Source organism: Acartia tonsa, chromosome 13, assembly GCF_053477335.1.
Source record: "Acartia tonsa isolate MP-2025a chromosome 13, ASM5347733v1, whole genome shotgun sequence".
Lineage (NCBI taxonomy): Eukaryota > Metazoa > Arthropoda > Copepoda > Calanoida > Acartiidae > Acartia > Acartia tonsa.
Window position 1 is genome coordinate 37,878,853 of NC_137272.1, and position 19,011 is coordinate 37,897,863.

At 31.3% G+C, this 19,011-nt stretch overlaps 1 protein-coding gene across 3 annotated transcripts in view; it reads left to right on the plus strand.

Annotated features, from left to right (window-relative positions):
• Nucleotides 1-18,571, plus strand: part of LOC145303698 (uncharacterized) — an 89,092-nt gene extending 70,521 nt beyond the window's left edge. The window contains exons 8-19 of one of the 3 annotated variants that reach the window (XM_080145300.1): nucleotides 5,497-5,709; nucleotides 8,245-8,293; nucleotides 8,680-8,848; nucleotides 9,003-9,160; nucleotides 9,281-9,472; nucleotides 9,700-9,808; nucleotides 10,030-10,262; nucleotides 10,442-10,492; nucleotides 10,863-10,943; nucleotides 11,400-11,471; nucleotides 15,991-16,192; nucleotides 16,359-18,571. In XM_080145300.1, the coding sequence (XP_080001426.1) occupies nucleotides 5,497-5,709; nucleotides 8,245-8,293; nucleotides 8,680-8,848; nucleotides 9,003-9,160; nucleotides 9,281-9,472; nucleotides 9,700-9,808; nucleotides 10,030-10,262; nucleotides 10,442-10,492; nucleotides 10,863-10,943; nucleotides 11,400-11,471; nucleotides 15,991-16,192; nucleotides 16,359-16,363 (1,534 nt within the window). In that variant the 3' untranslated portion in view covers nucleotides 16,364-18,571. The remainder of the gene's footprint in view (nucleotides 1-5,496; nucleotides 5,710-8,244; nucleotides 8,294-8,679; nucleotides 8,849-9,002; nucleotides 9,161-9,280; nucleotides 9,473-9,699; nucleotides 9,809-10,029; nucleotides 10,263-10,441; nucleotides 10,493-10,862; nucleotides 10,944-11,399; nucleotides 11,472-15,990; nucleotides 16,193-16,358) is intronic. The other 2 variants (XM_080145301.1, XM_080145303.1) reach the window with 2 other exon arrangements.
• Nucleotides 18,572-19,011: the final 440 nt, after the last annotated feature.

A 19,011-nucleotide genomic window follows, 5' to 3' on the forward strand; every position in this document is an offset into this window, starting at 1 on the left:
GGGTAAAAAGAAAGTTATTTATATTTTATATCCCTTCAAATTTTCCCTTTTCTACAAAGATGAAGGGAAAAAAGCAAAAAGTCATAAAAAGACACATTGCTGCTAATTTTGCTCTTGTAAGATAAAGACAAAAAAAATTATATGTTATAAATAAAAATTTGACAGATTTGCCCCTAGCCTAAAGAGACTTTGGGGAATTTTATTCACAAAAATACCTGTTGAACACTGATAAGTTTTCTATAAATATAAATATGATTTATTTTAAATTAGACTAGCGGCTTCGCCCCTAGCCTCTTGGGGCAGAGCCCCAAGAGGTAATTTTTTTTTAAAATTAAGTATTTCTGGTGCTGTCATTTTTTGTGTAATAACTGCCTAAAACAATTTTTTTTGGGGGGGGGAGGAAATTTTCTTTTTTGGGGGGATGGGCGCCCCCCCCCCCCAAGAAAATAGCTTAAAACCACCACAGGACCAGTAGGTATATTCCAAGTAGAGCCCAATCGGTTCAGTGGTTACTGAGATCTTAAGCTTCAGACGGACAGACAGACATTGTTCTACTTTGTATTATAGATTAAATCAAGAAAATTTATTAACAACAAAAAATATTTTCAAAAAACAATAAAAACAAACTAAGTGTAAAAAAAGTTTTAGTTTCATGTTAGAAAAATACTAAAATGAAAAAATCAGGGAAAACGTATTGTATATAGCATCTAAAAACATGTTTTGTCTTCAATTTTTTTTATTTTTACATCATTTTGAAATGTTCTCAATTGACAACTATTACAGCATGCTACTGCTACTAATGACCAAACACAATATATTAATCTAAACAAAATCCTTTTTTGAATGAGACACAAAATTAAATGCTTAGTTGTTATATCTATAGAGAAGGGGGGGGGGGGGATATTTGGCTGTTTATTACACTAGTCCCCAAAGTTTTATAATAAGGTTTTCTTATTTGGGGCCTTTTGTTGAATTTTGATTGGATATTTTTTAAAGTTGAATGTCCAAACGTTTCAACTACTAATTGTAATCTGCAGAAGCTGTAATTTTGTGTATCATCATTGGGAATGTACATCAAAATATAAGCAATTCCCTTATACCTTTAGATTCCTGTGTTATATACCAGTTTGTGAGAAACATCATAAAAGAACATTATAAATCTACGAGTCTTTCATTACCCCCAATAACAATGTCTTTAAAACCTGAATCAAATATTTTTTTTTTTGGGGGGGGGGATATTAATTTATTGTCCATTTTATCCCTGGGGAAAATTCATTGAATGAGTTTTGAAATTTGGTAAAATTATGCAACCTAAGCGTTTAAACATGGTTATGGCGGTGCTTTTATTAGAAGCAAAGCAATATAATTTCTGGAATATTTGATATCAAATTAAGATGTTCCATATTATATTTAATATTCTATATTTAACAAGAATGGAAACATCCATTAAGGCGAAGCATTAAGACAAACCATCATCGACGAATATAGCGTGACAGCTTATTAGATATTGAACATTATTAAGAAGAATAAACAAAAACTTCTTGTAACTAAATCCAAAAATTACAAAATACATGAAGCTTAATAAGATGGACATCCTTGCATTTTAATATTTGCAGTACAGAGATTCTTCGCTTGTAATATTAGGTCCCAGGACGAATCATTATCAACAATGTATTTAAAAGAATTCACAAGAGCAACATTTTCCAAATGGTTTATTTTTAATACTACTCAGGGGTGGGGGGATGACCCTCGAATAGGGTTACATTCTAATATAATTTTATGTTATTAGTTTTGCTGTTTTTTTTTTGTTTGTTTTTTGTGATTGTTCGAATTATTTTGTATTATCGAATCAAACTATATTTGTCTTTATCTTTTCCATCAGTCAAAATTGATCATTATTTTATATTCAAATCTTTATAAATAAAGTTAATCAATTATTTGACTTGCTGAAAAGTTAAGCTAATTCTTAAATATTTCTGTAATCCAATTTTGTGATTTTAGCGAACATTTTAACCCGTTTTTTTTATCTCATTTAAAATTCAGAAAATCCGATGAGAAAGGTCAAGCAACTATTAACTATTTCTAATCTATGTGTTTTGAATTCAACTATTTTAAGTAGCGAGGCTACTCTATTTAACTTTGTCCGTTTGTATATTACAAATGTAACAAAGGTTGCTTCTAACTTAATGTCATATTCAGTGATTAATTAACAATATAACCGGCAATAAATTAAATACTTCTTCATTGTCCGTCGAACACTGAACCCCCCCCCCATATTTAAACAAAAAGAAAATCAATCTCTGCGGAGGGGGGGGAGGGTACATAACCATGCGGGGCTACCCAGTACCCAATATAACCTAACCTAACCTGACCTCAAGTAATAAACAAACAGAAAACTATCCTTCCCCCCTTATTTTCAATCTATTAAAAAAAATAAAGGTATGGGTTCTGTATTCAACAGGGCATTTTAAAGGAAAACGCCTTTCTTTTTATTATACTCTATTTAATTGTTCTTTTTCTTACAAGCTTTGTTGCTACGAGGTGTAATCATCCTTGTTTAAATGAATGTGTTGTTTATTTGTTTCTCTTGTACTGTATACAGTGGACAAAAATGTAAGAAGTACAATTATTTAATTTTGCAATTACTTGTCAGAGCAAACTATCAACTTATTTTGTATTATCTTAAACAAGCGTTTTATAATTAAAATCAATCTTAGTTATTGGTTAAATGTATGTATTCATTGATTTCTTAAAGGTCTTTATAGAGAAGCTTCTAAAACCCTTGCAAACTTCTCATTTAAAATATGTTTAGAAAACAGCCTTGCTCATAGTGGGCATAATCGTCATTAATAGGTAGAAAGATAAATCAACAATTCCTCCGCAATTCAAAAGAATTTAATTATTTCGTTGAGCAGCTTTTGGAGATTGGAAGAATGAATAATTTAACATCTATTTACATATCCCTGTAGTACACCTTGAAAGGTGTTTAAAGTTTATTGTTATTTTTATCCTATATGATCTAATTTAGAATCATTTCTGTTTTCTTAATACCGTAGCATCTCTATAACTTAGTGTTTGTTATTTTGAAAATATTAATGTTATTTACAATCCGTACACTTTGGATTAAATTTAAGATAGACGGCTGATTTTTTTTAGTGAAGATTCTCTTTTCTAACGAGCATAAAGTATATAGTTTTATTTTGTTGGTCTGTAGTTCCTGTAGGTCATGTTAGATATGAAAACTGAACTTCTTCTAAGTTCTGGTAATAAATGTTATTAAAGGGGGGGTATTCAAGGGTCTATTTCTCTTGAGAGATTTAAGTTACTCGCCGAAAATATAAACCTTCCCTTTAGATGTAACAAGTTAAACAGTAAAGGAGAACCGTATTGACCCAGCGGTTAGTGAGATCCTTAGTTACATACATACAGACAGTAAGCCATCCATTTACTTTTATACAAGGATTTAGTCAATTCTATTTTAAGAAATCTAGTTTTTTTATTGAAACATGAGCTGCATGATTGCGAAAGTTGTCATCCTTGTTTTATTTGAAAATTCACAAGTTCTTTAACCTAATAATGAGTTCTGCCCATTTTTAACTTTTTGTTATTCAATTTTTTGTTTGTTTGTGTGTGTGTATGTATGTGTGTGTCTCTGTCTAATACCTATTAGACTATAAAAGTTTTAAAGATTTTTAATCAATATAATAGATTTGAAATCTGCATAAAATTTTAAGGATTTTTTTATAAAATTAGTTTTTTATATAATTCTTTATTTAAAGGCGCAAATACAAATTAAGTTAAATAATTTTGAGATCTGTGATTGGTGGATTGAAAACTATCTGCGCTCTGATTGGAGAAGCTTAAGTGACGTACATCATTCAACCAATTAGAGCGTAGGTTGTTTCCAATCCAGCTATCCTATTGGTCAAAATTTATTAACTTAAATCGTATTTGCGCCTTTAAATAAAGAATTATATAAAAAACGAATTTTATAAAAAATCCTTAAAATTTTATGCAGATTTCAAATCTATTATATTGATTAAAAATCTTTAAAACTTTTATAGTCTAATACCTATTTTGTTTTCATTTTAAAACATTCAAGTCAAAAATAAAACGAAAATCAGAAAATTTGTAAATCTAAATTAATTGTTGCAAAATTTCTAGTGAAAATAAATTTAAACATTACATAGATCTTAATTTGAACAAAGATAAAATGCAAATAATAAAAATGTTAATATCTGAAAATAATATCATGAGCTATGTAGTATTAAATCTAACCAGTAAGAAATATTATAACAAAAACATTTGATTTATACATGTTTGAATAATTTAGGGGAAACTCTGATCAAAATATAAGATATTAAAAGATAAAGGCTTTATGGTAAAATTGATTATATACATTAAAAATTGGAAGCAAACAGGATCAAATCCCTTTTGAAATCTGGCACTTAACTATTCAAAAACTGAATAGTATATTTAAAAGTTTTTGGGTAATGTTAAACATGACAAATACGAAACGTTCTTTATATTGTAGACCTATTTGCTTAGCTTTTTAAGAGATCATATGAAACACAAAAAAAATCTCATAAATTAGCTCGGAAGCTAAAAAAGGATGAACTTTTGAATAAATATATATTAATTTTTCATAATATTTATTGTTAGCAGATGGAAATTTGGGGAAAAAATGATACGTCAATGGTAGAAAAATTTTTCTTCCAAATTGGAATAAAGGGACAAATACCCTCAACCGCACCTCCTTAACTATATTAGATTTTTGGGGTGGCTAAAATATTACGCCCTCCTCCCCCCCCCCCTATTCCCCGTTATAGACATTTTTGCCCCACCAATTAAAAAGCTTGGATGTCTTTGCTCCCAAAGTAAGAATTTGATAGTAAGAGGAGGAATAAAATTATATTACTTTGTCCTATCTCTCTATCCCTGGTTTGAAACTCTATATATTTTGATAAACTATTGATAAAAATAACACTTTTTATATTTCTGTTGATCAAAATAATATTAGTTTTAAAGATTTCAAAAATTTTTGCGCTAAAAAAATATAACTATTAGTTGCGAAGAGACCTAAAAGTATATGACAATGGCCAATAAATTGATGCATATCCCCAATGAAACAAAAAAGTTGTTAAGCCATCAAATAAGATAACGTTATTATAGAACTTTGGAGACTAGTATAATAAAAAGCCCAATGTCTCCTCCCTCCCCGAGTAGCGAAGCTTATTGATTACTGAAAACCCCTCTGGTTTTTTTTATGGAATACGTTAAAAATAAATACGGCATCTAATTGTAGTTGTTTTATTTAACTGTTCACTATTCCTTTGTTATTTGCTGTTCTACTAATTACATAATTACGCCCTACATATTCATAGGTTATCAATTTAAATTTAAACATATTTTCTCTCATTGATCTATCTAACCATCTATGAAATGTTCGTTTTATTTACACTTTTTCGTCAAAATAATATGTTTTCTTTTTTTCAGAGACCGCAGCCTGCTGCCCACCCCCAGCCCGTCCCCCTGGATCCCTCCCCCGCCCCTGGAGGGGCTGCCGGGGCCGCCAGGTCCCTGCACCAGCCCCCCCTCAACAAGCCTGACCCCCCCAGGGGGGCACAGCGCTGGGACGGCTCCCCCAAACGGGATTCCGCCTCCGGGAAACACAGACAGAGTACGCATCAACCCCCATATTGGGAGCAGGTCAGTTGGGTTAGGTTAGGCCAGAATGTAGAGTGGCCCCGCAGGGTTATAGTATCTATTTTTCAATAATAAGACAATATTTTTTCCATTACAACCAAAGCAAATCTAAATATATCCTTTCATTACAAATCAATGACAGTTTATTGCTCTCTTTTATCAAAAACAGTTTTAAAAGTATAAAACTTTTGATCATAATTTTGCTTATTCTCTTCACAATTGCTCTAAATGTCCTTTAATTATTCCATTATATATATTTCTATCTACATTTTTCTCCCATATTTACATATAATTAAACAAAACCATCATTTTTCTGGAATGATTTCCTATTTAATTGATTTTGTCTTCATCAAATAACCTCTCTTTGTAAAAATATATTTATGATAGAGTTGTCACTTTGATTTAGAACACAGCATAATTCGAGAATTAAGCCATACAAATATTACAAGCGAATTTAGAGAGTGGAAGGGGGGGGGGTGCACTGAGTTAAAAATCTACAAAATCTAGAAAATGCATATTTTCGGTTGTTGGCTTTTCCGCGAAAATAATTCTATAATACATTGTCAGGGAAAAGGGAGTGAGAATAAATATATTTATCGTTTGACTTTATGGACAGTTTTTTAGATATTAAAAATTGAGTTTCTTTTTTGAAAACATTTTATGATTTTTTTATACAAACAAGTACCTACAACATTGTATTAAAATTTTGGGTAAAATCTTTTTTTTCCTGAGGTGACTTATCCCCTGTCCCTGAATTTCGAGGCTACTCTACATATGAGTTATCCAGTCAATGAACTATTCATAGCTTTTATAGGCCCTTCAATTCTGGCGTTCCGACATTTTAACAAAGATTTTAAATTAGCACAAAAGAATATTGTATTGTACAGCGATTATGCTCCTAGAGGATTAAAATAGGCAATTAGGGAAAGGGGGGACCCTCTTGTGAGAATAGGTAAGGAGGGGACTAAAAAAATTAAAATTTCAATAAAAAAAAAGTTAAAATCATCCAGGGACCTATGTACGGGATCTCTAGATTGTAGTTACTGAAATATTAAGCTTCAAACAAAAAAACCTTAGGATCAAGTCTTTTTCTTTATTTCTGTGGAAAAAAACAAACACTCGCCTAAATTTTCTCTTTTTTCTTTTTGTTGTTCTCTCAATATCTTTACTTATCATATAAATACAGTTTACAGTACAGATACAATTACAGGCTGAATTCAAAGTTTTTCAATTTTGCCAAAACATATTTTATAGGTTTAGTAGCACAAGCTTCTTTATAACTAGGGTCGGCCCGTCCGTACGTCCGTCTGTCTGAGTAAGATCACAAGAAATTTGATTTTCTCAGCGGCTATGAAAGATAGAAATCTGATTTTTCTAGTATAGATTCCTTTGACTTACAGAATGTTTGACCATTTGAGATATTTACAGCTAGACCGCTACTTGACTGTGAGAAATGTCCTTGTTGGAGGAAAATTAAAAGAAAACTTAATCACAAGTAATAAGCTAATTCTCATAGCAAATCAAACTAAAATTAATTAAGCCAAAGTTTTATTTTATTTTAATTTTAACTCTTTTATTTTGATCCTGGAGAACCGAAAACTAATTTTTTTACGTTATTATTAAAGCTAAATTAAAGATTCTATAAAGTATATGTTGTATATTGTAAAATTCTTACAGGAGATTTTGCCCAATTTCAACTTTTCACCCTGTAATTTCAAATATAAAAAAAGAACTTCTCAATAATCGCGGGGATATATCAATTGAAGATAAATCAATCCCCAATAAGGAAAAACTCTATTAATTCATAGTTTGCTAGGAGGATTTAGCAAAAGATTTATTTATATTCAAGTAACCTATCCCTGTTTGTATAGTTTTTATGGACGACAAATTGATATACATCCTCAATGATGATAAACAAAATCCTCCTATCTGCAGATCAAAATAATTGGTTGAAAAGTTAGGACGGTACCAGTTTAATACCCAAAGTATTAGTGCTACCGAATAGTATAGTTGTCATAAAACTTTGGGTACTAGTGTAATTTACAGTTCAATGTCCTTTCCCTTCCTGGTTTATCTAAACTCTCGACTCATGCCAGTTCTATTTATTTTATGAGAGCCTTCTGTCAAGATTTAGCATACAATTTTTGCATTTTTTACAAACTTTCTTGATTTTCTCAATAAGAAAAAAAACTTATTTTTTAATCATTTAAGTTTGTAGTATTAATTAATGCATAATGCCGAATGGAAGATTTATAACAATAGTTCGATAATAAGTCACTTTAAATACTTATTAGTTGAGTATCCCCTAGTCTCTTGTGGAGGGTGGGAACGGTAACGAAAATAGCTTAAAACCACAAAAATAAATAAAGCCATGTAAGGAACAACCAAATCGGACCAGCAATTTCCGAGATCATTAAGACAAAACAACATAATTCTTTATATTATAGTCGACGCAAACATTTAATCATTTTATTTTGATATTTGCACAAATCTTGAGGAAAAATGTAGTTTTTTTTTACCTGGAATTATGTTTGGCAGGATGGAATTGACTGGCATGGATCTGTACCTCACCATCACTGGACACCAGGTTCATGTTCTTTTTTTGTATTGACTAGTACTATAGTCTTCTCGTCTTTATGGATAAGGCACACCCATAAGTTTTTAATATGATAAATGCTTAAAAGACACTCATTAAAACTTACCCATACCCTACAGTTGCCTAACACTGGCCTGAGAAAGTCAGGGGTTTAACCTGTTCTTTCTGTCTGTAACACTATTTCATATCTTCAAATATCTCTGCTGTTTATAGACTAATTTTCAAAAAATGTAGATATTTCTTATAGTTTACATTGATTCAGACTTAACAGGTAAAACCTTGCAATATAAGCAACCTTTTTCAAAAGAAGAAAAAATAATCGAAAGGTTTCGTGATTTTCAATTTTATTCTATCAACATATTCATTTATTTCCACAGGTCACGGATCTTTCCAGCCACACCACCCGCACTACTCTGGCTACTACGGCGGTCCCGGGGGCGGTACGCCGCTCCGTCCAGCGAACAAATCCGCCGACGGGGTGTCTCCGCCGTCAAATCACACACACACAAACATTCATCATAACGGCCACCATAACGGAGGCCACAGGTAATTTACATTCCCAGTGTTGACAAACAAAATTAGCCTACTGTAGTTTTAATAAGTTGTTGAAACTAACCAATCAAAATTCAATCTACCTCAATTGATAACATTTAAATCCATTGAATGTTTTAATGAATGAACATTTTTTTTTGTTTTTCAGACCACAGCGGTCAACCCCTACAACCACAGCCGTGGGAACAACCACCCCCTCCCCCCAACAGCAGCACTCCCTGGAGCAAGGGCACCACCATGGAGGAGTTCATGGTCCTGCTGCTGGACATCCTCAACACCATACAATCACAGGTATGGTCAGGCATGGTAAGTTGTCCTGTCCATTATAGCATTAGTATTCTCACATTTTGGTTTTAAAGTAAAAATCTTTGAAAAAATAAACTGTTTTAATAACTTTTAATAATCAATTTTTGTTTAATTTTGCAGGACCTGGCGGTGATTGGTTGGGTGACAGCGCCCGTCCCGGTGGCTGTTCCTGGGAGTGGTGGCCACCAGATCCTACCCCCGAGGAGTGGGCCCTTGTGGGGCTCACCCCGCCCCCCTGGGACTGCAACAACCAGCCCCTCAAGGATGAGGGGGGAGGGTGGGGGCCAGATACACATCATCTTAACGGAACAGGTATTCAAGCAATTTTAGTTGCGTCAAATTAAGATTTTAATATCTTGAAATTGATGAAATAATGATGGATCTAAAATGCCTTCTTGAGTTGTGTTAGACTTTGGGTACTCCAACTAACTTATTTAGCTAAAACTTTGGGGATTAATGTAGAATGCCACTGAATTTGTTATTATCCTAGAAGACCAAACTCAAAGACTTGCTGCTGATTGATTTGTATATAATTACAGGAACAAAGCTCAATGGTTGGCACAGTAACAGTAGCAGTAATAGTTCAGACACAAGTAACAAGGACAGAGAGGATCCATGGGCCAACAAACATCATCCACTACTCGTCGAAGGAAAGCTTAACACACAATTATTCAAATCATCAAATTAACTGATTTTCAAAAGTAATTTGTTAGGAAAGATGTTTTTGTTTTTACAATAGACTATCAAAAATCCCACCCCTTATATTTTAATTACATTGTTTTAGATTATAACTTTAATAACGAAGCCGACATTCAAGTATTGGCGCCAAAAAATAATCAGACAATTTGCATGATTGATTGATCGTTGACAGGCAAAGAATGGGCAGATTTGTGGTCCTCAGTCAAAGATGGCGGCGCTCTCAACAAAAATGGCGGCGTCGGATCAGCTGACTTGTGCGGTAACGGTCTGTCCGGCAGCTGGGGGGACTCTAAGGAGGGGCTGTTGTGGGGCACAGTGCCCCCGCCCCCTCTGCATCATCACCATCTGGGGGTGGGTGCCCCCTCACCTTTGCTCAGTGCTAATGGGAACCATTCAGAACAAGGTGGATATTTTTCACACAATAAAATACATATTCAAAAGGCTTGTAATTTTGATAGCTTGGATTTTCTACTCATTTGAATAGATTCAATCCTATTTTTTAAGGTTTTTTTTTGTCTACCGCTAGAATAAATAGTACTAAAAATATGTGTAACATTATTATTTACAAAATAATATTCTTAGGTAACTACGGGTCTGAACGGGAAAGTGTATGGTGATTATTTAACTTGCCAGGTAATATTTATTCTTTGGACGTATGACCCTTTTTATTTTAGTCCTAATGTAGCGTTTCTTATACTTACTTTAAATACAGAAAACTTCTATTTGAACAAATAAAAGAGCAGATAAAGATTTGAAGTAAAGAAAGAGGGTTAAATTTAAACTTTATATTGAAAAAATTAAATTGATTAAAATTATCAAAACTAGTACAGGCAGTTTCCATAAAGTATCTAGTCGAGCAAGAAACCCCTTTAGGGCTAGGCAAGAATTGGCCAGACAAGGTTAGGTCACGGCCTTTGGTTAGAAAAAAGCTACATCCTTATATAGTGTTTTTTATTTATTTTTTAGGAAGAATTTAAAGAAAAAATCCATACTTATTGTTTAGGACATGGTGTCTTATTCTCCCGCTAGAGATTGCTTGCTGCACAGTGTAATACTTACAGAGCTTCAAATAACCATCCCACAGGTAAAGAAACAACATTATCTCAGCTATTATTTGATGTAGTGCATGATTTTCCAGCTCGATGTATAATTTGACATAGTGATCGTTTCCCAAAATAAACTATCTTGATTTATAGAAAACTTGTGGGCTAAAAAATTCCAATTAATTAACCCTTAACTTAACAGGAGCAAAATTGGGTTAAAGTGTAGCTTTAGTTTATTATATAACCTTTGGATCTTATAAAATAAAGTTTTTTGATTTCAAAAGCTACTGAACCGATTCAGATAACTATTTTAGGAAAAGTTTCACAAAGGTTATGAGATAGTTTTAGGCTATTCAATTTTTAGATTCGAGTCTTAGGATGATTTAAGGCTTTCCCTTAAACACCCTCGAATACAGAATTATTAAATGCTAGAAAAATAAATTGTGCTGAAAAATGCTAATACAATATTTTATTACAATAATCTTTTTTGTTTTTAGATTGAATTCATCGTGACCAGCCTCCCTCTACTGTCAAATATTATTCTACTTACTGTTGCTCACCAACTTTGGGTAAGCTTGTTCTTGGTATTTCGCGCATTTATTGTTTTATAAGGAAGCATTTCTCTCAAAACTGGTAGCATGTTGTCCAGGCGTTAGCGAGATCCTTCGGTACAGACAAAGATTCCTGTTGTTTTTATATAAGGGCTAGAGGCTACGCCCATAGAGGCCTCTAGGGGCACTTGAGGTGTTGGGGGCGTGCAATCGACCCTCTCCCACACTTTTTTATTACAGTTTTATAAAGAAAATGAAAAAAATTAGGAAGGGAAATTTTGTTCGTCGGGAGGAAGGGTGTTGGTACACTCCCCTTAAATAGCTATAATCCTTTCCAGGATCTATAAGAACCTACAATGTAAAGGAAAACCGTATCGGATCAGCAGTGGAGACAAAAAAATACTAAGATAAATAAGGCTATAATTTTCTCTTTTAGTATTATTTTCGAATTACAATCACTTATACGTATTTGAAATCAAACATGCTTGTTAGGTTTGATTTTTTATATTAAGGTTTGTGTTGATTTTTTTAATGTGAGGTTTTTAGCAGGGAGGGAGGGGACACTGGGCTGTTTATTCTAATAATCCACAAAGTTTTTCTTTATAATAACGTTTTCTTATTCGTTGGCTTAACTTTGAGAATTTTATTGAATTCACCAATTGTAATCTACAGAAGGGGAAGTTTTGAGTATAATCATTGGAGATGTACATCAATTTATCGGCCTTTGTCTTGTCTCTTTAGATCCATGCGTTTGTTGGTTGGTTAGATTGTAATTTATTTTTCCTGATTAGCTGATTATTCATTCTATCATTAGCGTATAATCAGGGATTATGCATTCATTTTTAGACGTTCATAATTTTTTTTTAGGAATAATCATATTTGTTTTGGCGTTCAAAAAAATTGGGGTTTAGGTGGATGTGGGGTAATGCCCACGAAACTGATTCTAACAAATAATGCCCCCCCCCCCCCACAGTGGGTTTTTTGGCTGATTTGGGGATTTTTTAACTTTATGAGTCACAAATGCCAACAAAAGCGTATTCTATCTAAAAATAAAGTTAAAACCTTTCATATACAGGTTATAGCTTATGTAATATAACATATTATATACATATTATTGTGATTTTAATAAGAAAAATGTCCCTAGAACTACTCTACTCATATAGTTAAAACTTCGAAATTTCTTATATTATTCTGCTAAAAAGAATTTTTTTTAACATCGACTTAGATCTAAATTAAACTTTTGGAGAGTTTTTAAGGTGTACGTATATGATTAATATACATATCATATGCTTCTAAGTTTTCAATAAATAGTATACAGGGCTCGGCAGCTGCGCATCAGCTGTGACTAAGCTATAAATTTTAACCCATTTTGATGCTTTAAAAGAACTTTGATAAAAGGGATTGTCATACTAGGGTCAGGTTCGACCTTTTAGTTGATATTTAAAATTGTAAAAGGTTTGCCTGAGGTATATTTGCCGAGCCCTATTACAATGTCCTTAAAAATTATCCTTTAATTATTCAGTTTTTCAACAAATTTACTTACAATTCTGTTAAACTTTTATACATTTACGTTCTGATTATTTAGTTATGACAATCTATAAGTGTTAATGTTCGTTTGTCCCACCGTTTCAGAGCTTCGCTTTAATGGATGTTGTCATCCTTGTTATTTTTAAATTTTAATAGTTGGATGGAGAGTTTAGGTAATACCTACAGTAAATGAATGTGGATTCAGGAACTACTATTAGATTTAGAAACCAAGGGCATTGAAAGGAAAGAACAATATAAATTAAGTATTTCAAACAAAGTTAAAGGACAGACAGAAAAAAATAGTGGCTTAGAAATCAAATTTAATTTAAATGTTTCAGAAATACAGAAAGGAAGACATACGCACATTTATAAAAATTGAGCAGCTTTGTTACTAAAACTATTTCATAATAATCATTGTATATATGTTTTCAGTACATCCCATAATATAAAGTACTAAGCTTTTTTTGTGTGTAGCGAAGAATCATACTCACCCCTTAACCGATATGGTTCTTTAGAGGGAAGCTTCTTATAGGATGGTTTTAGGCTATTTCATTTTTATAAATAAGCCTGGGTATTGTTTTAAGCTATTTTTCTGCCCTTCTATATCCCTTAGAATACCCTAGATGCTAGGGGCGCATTACCATCAATGAGGTAAATCTTTCCCCCCCCTCCCCCCAAAAAAAGCTGTCTATCTAAAATCACAGCGTAGCTTTTCTATAATTAGGGTCAGTCCGTACGTCCCTGCGTCCGTAACGTTAGCTTTTTCGTTAACTTAGGCATGTTAGAATTGTTCTATTGTTTCCTGTATGATTTGGAAAGCGTATCAACCCTATAATCATTACCAGAATGTCAATACGTTTATGTTGATTTTTAACTTATATTATAAGTACAATATTATAAGCGAAGCATCTCTATAATCAATTCCTAACAATGTCCGTTTACCCTTAAACAGTATTTTATATTTAAGAACTTTTGCAACAAATTTAGGCAAAATTTTGACAAGACTTATTTATATATACTTTACATATTCACGCTGTTTGTCTGTCACCCCGTTTCAGAGCTTTGCTTTTATGAATTTTGTCATCCTTGTTCAAATATAAATCAACTCGTTGTCAGACCATTACCGATAGACTGAAGGACTTAGTAAATTATAATCTGGATGCTTCTTAGTATGGTAATAAAGTCTTTTAAATAGCAGCCGAGATATTCACGTTTTCCCTAATAATGTTTCTAACGGACAGATGTACCGACAGACGGACGTATCATTTACAGAATAGCTTCACTATTAAAAACGGAAAGGTAACCTTTAAAGATTAAAAATGTGTGTTATTAAATTATATCAATTTTTAGTAGGTACTTTAACTTCATAATGGTATTTAATTTATATTAATACAACTTCACAGTATCTATTTTCTAAGCTGGATTTCTCATTTGGGGCTACGAGGTGCCAAGAGTTATGAACTAATCTTGAATTATGAATACTTGAATTTAATCAGGACCTAAATAACTTTTGGCACCTCGTAGCCCCAAGTGAGAAAAACCTTTAAACGTAAAAAATACATGTTATTTTAAGATGCAATATTAGGTGTTCTTGGATTTTAAATTACAGATTTATGACAACTTTTCTTATTTTTCTTTGCATTTTAAAGTAGAAACATCTGTATATATCAATGAAATATTGTTACATATCATTTAATCAGATTTTTACACCAATTTATTCTAGGAAAAAGTGGGAAAAGCAATGTATGATGATTTTAATGAAAAAATTCACTTTTTAAAAATATTCCTTTGACCACGTTCAGCAAAACGGCTGTATTTTGCCTAATTTTGTAGTATATAAAAAAATCTGTTGCATGGCAACTTTTGAATGGTATTACTAGCCCCTGGGACATTTAACTCAAAATTGAGGAAATTTAAAAAATGACCAAAAATCCCACTGTGCCCCCCTCACAAATTTCAATATAGTACCAAGAAGGAGAGTGTTGCGTTATTTTAGAAATACTTTTATCAAACATAAAAGATACAAATATGAAATTTTAAATTCAAACTATTATGCATTGTGCAATGGAATAATACTTTTTGTACCTTATTAAAATCAGAATTTACAACATCTGAACATTTAATGTTAGTTTGAATATAGTAAAGCATTTGATAAAATAATGAAATTAGTACGACAAATAGTAGCTAGTATTTTTGTAACATAAGGAAGAGAAAAGGAAAAGTTTTGTTTTCTTTTCTATTATTTTAGAAGCGTAGCATCATTACAAGTTTTATTTCTAATATTTTCTCAATCTTTGCTATATCTACTTTTTAAGCCTTTTCAACTTTATCCATTTTATTCTATTCACTTACAATCGTTGCAAAGGTATTAGTTGGATAGGTTTATCATTGGACATCCTATTATAAAAAATCAGTAAGCTTTTTTGTCTGTAGCAAAGGATCTCGCTAACCACTGAACTGATATAGTTCTCCTTTACAGTGAAGCTTTTTATAACAATTTTAAGGGAAGGGTTTTTCCAACCTATAAAGAAAACTCACCCCTAAGCGGAATAAAACCCAACAATTTTTTTAAAATTTAAAATCTAAATTGGAGTAAGTCGACTCCAACTCCAACAACCCTCAAGAGCCACTAGAGGCCTTTAGGGGCGTAACTGCTAGTACTGAGAGAAAGCAATAAGTTTGATCAACAAATGTAAAAGTGGTTGTGCAGATTATATATTTTTTTTCAAATTTGCTTTGCATGTAGTCATCCTTGTTAGCCTAAGTTTGCATTATAGGAGAAAGTTCTACCAATCAACTCAAAACTAATTAATAAACAAATATTATTACAAAAAAAACTTTCCTTGGTTATTATTTTTTGGATAAAAAAGTTGCATAAAACATAAAAAGAATAACATTATTAAACTAAACCAACACTAAGAAAGAATTATCCAACAATGTCTAAAAACTAACGCTGTTCTGATAAAGAACAAAAGTTTGCTAAGTGATTTTTATTTAAAATTTTTTTTAGGTATTACTGCTAAACCATCTAGCCGCAATTTTCTATACAACAACAACAACTAGAATCTTACTGCAACAGCTGTTTAAGTCAGCTGTTCATGATGACGTCATCCAACATGGCGGAGGAAAAGAACCAGTTCTTGACCATGGTTGCCGTGTCGTGGCTCCTAACTTGATTCAAACAAAGTCCACCAATAATCTTCTTATAACAGGTTTATTTATCTCTAAATTTTAATACAACATTCTTATATGGTCATTTCACAGCGCATTGTCAAACATTTTTAATACTAGTAGAGATGAAATTGCACAAATAAAACAAAAAATATTTATTTCACATAATTTCTGACAGGAAACCTTAAAAATACTTTTTATTCTTAGGGTAAACTGTAACATGAAATCAAAACCAAGCTTCCAAGATCAGAAAACAAATTCAAAATTAAAAAACAAGAACAAAATTATCCATTATCCTCCTTTTAAATTAAAAAATTAGAACATTATTCGAAATTTTTCTAGTCAAAAAATGTTTTTCAAAATTTGCACCTAAATTTTTCTTGTTATGAACTTATATCTTTTTATATGAAATTTTAAATTTAATAAAAAAAATCGATATTGATTAATCCTCTGTCCATTCTTATTAAAAATTTCTTTACATTCTTGTTTTAAGTTAAAAAGATATTTTAAATTTTAAAGAAAAAAATCACTGTGAAAATAAAAGAAGGGGTTATGTGGGGTAAAAAAGCTAATTAATTTTTTTACTAAAATATTATCAAAAAGAGTTTTTAATGATTAAAAGAAGCAAACAAAACGAGAAGACGCAGAAAAACAAAAGTTTGAAAATCGAAGCTTGCCCTTATCATATAATCCTGTTTATAAATAATTGGGGTAGTCGAAGGATCTTTAATTTTTAAGGTTGCAATCAAAGTCATTTAATTTTATATCAATATTACCAGAAATGGATTAAATTAAAGCTATAAAAACATTTTTAACAATATTTTTATTCCAACTTTTAAAAAGGAATGAATTGTCCTTAATAAGTCCCCAATCTACCCCATTATTAAAATGATAAAATAAACTGACGGGTCCATTTTCTATACATACACAATTAACAAATAATCATTAATAAAAGTAATTAAAACAAGATGATTAAACTAAAATTAATGATTATTATTATTACATTATTATTATATATACTGTATAAAATGTTATATATTGTAAAAGTGATAGAATAATTGATATATAATTATTATTATAATATTAACCTCATCATTGAAATTGGCAAAAGTCTGGTTTTCAACTTAATTCCTCAAGAAATTTAAAAACATATACTTTTGAAACATAATTTTTGATGGAAAATACTCAAATATTTTTGAAAAAAATACATACAACTGCACATTTAAAGTAGCATAAAGTGTATAGCTGCTTTTAAAAATATAAATTAGCTTTTTTTCATTATTTGTTAATCTATGCATAAGGATGTTTTATTCTTCCAAAAATTAGAAATGTGATGCAATCAATCACTCTGCTCCCCTGCAACAGATCATGCTTGTTCAAGTAAAGTATAAACATAAAAAAGATCATGTTTTTCCCGCCTTTTTTTGGCGCCAAAAAAGCCGCGAAAATTTTGGCGCCAAAAGAAACGTAAATTAGTTGTAAAAAAAGCTGATTTGAATTATCACATATTTTATTTTGGAGACCTTGTAAATGAAATAGTATTACTTGTTTGTACAATATACATATTAATTAGTTGCTTTTATTTGTGCCAATAGTTAATTAGAAATCAAAATTAATCTTTGTTTCATGTTTTCCTTCATGTATGAAATAAAAATAATGCATGAATTAACTTTTTAGAACATTCACAATGTGTTTAAAAAGTAAGAATTTTTCCTGCCTAATTTATACATAAGGGAAAACTGTCAACTTAAAATCAAACAGAATGTCTCCTTATTTGTAAAAGCATAAATTGGTATTCAATTTATTGTTTATTTTATCACATTAAAAAATATGTCCCCAAATGGTACAGCAAGAAAATGTAAGGATAGTACTTTGTCAAAATGTGAAAATGCCACTGCCGTAGATGTTTCTCATTTTCATTTCAAAACTGCATAAAATCATGATTAAGGATTTAACCCGCAAAAATGTTGAAATAAAAAAACTTTTGTACAATTTTAACAATATTCCTTTTCTCTATTTACCCTCCCCCTCACTTTGACTCTTGTAAAAATAACCCCCCTCATTATCCCATTCCCTGCTATATAATACTTGCTCACTATCTTTTATTTTTATTATAAACCTCTTAGATTCAATCTGATCCCGGTAACTATTTTTTTTGTGTATAATTATGTTTTGATAGATATAAACACCGTTGAGTTTTAGCTTATTCTATTTTTGTAGTGATCCCAGATATATTCTTAATGCTATTTTCATTATATCCAATATTTACAGTTATTTATGGTAAATAGTGTGTTTTAATCTTTTTAAAAATCTACATCAATCTTATTTTTCATGCAAAAAAAAAACATTTTTTTTATTAATTTTCATAAAACTGGCATCAAATTAAGACACACTGTAGAAAAACAATTGAGATATAAACTTTCAGCGCGCTTATGTACACATTACCCTGTCCCGTTTTAGAAAAAAATTGTTAAAATTTTTGCCCCCAGCCATAATATGGTTGATTTATGCAAAATAATGACCCATGCAAAATATTTTTTCTGTAATGCAAAAATTGCGATGGTACAAGCACTGCAAAAAATTTTAAATTTGCAAAAAGACCTGTTTTTAAAGCTCTTGTACCATCTCAATTTTAAAGATTTTTACAAAATTTCAATTCTAGTGTGTCAAAATAAACCTGAAGTTTACCAAAAAAATGGGGACAGTCTCAATTCTAACATATGAAGGACAAAGGTGTAGCAAGTAATCTTTCAAAGTAAAAATTGCCAGATTTCATACACAAATAATAGGGTTAGGCCGGATTGGATGGATACAGATATCCGGCTGATCTATAATTCTGGATATCAAGTATTTAGGTTTA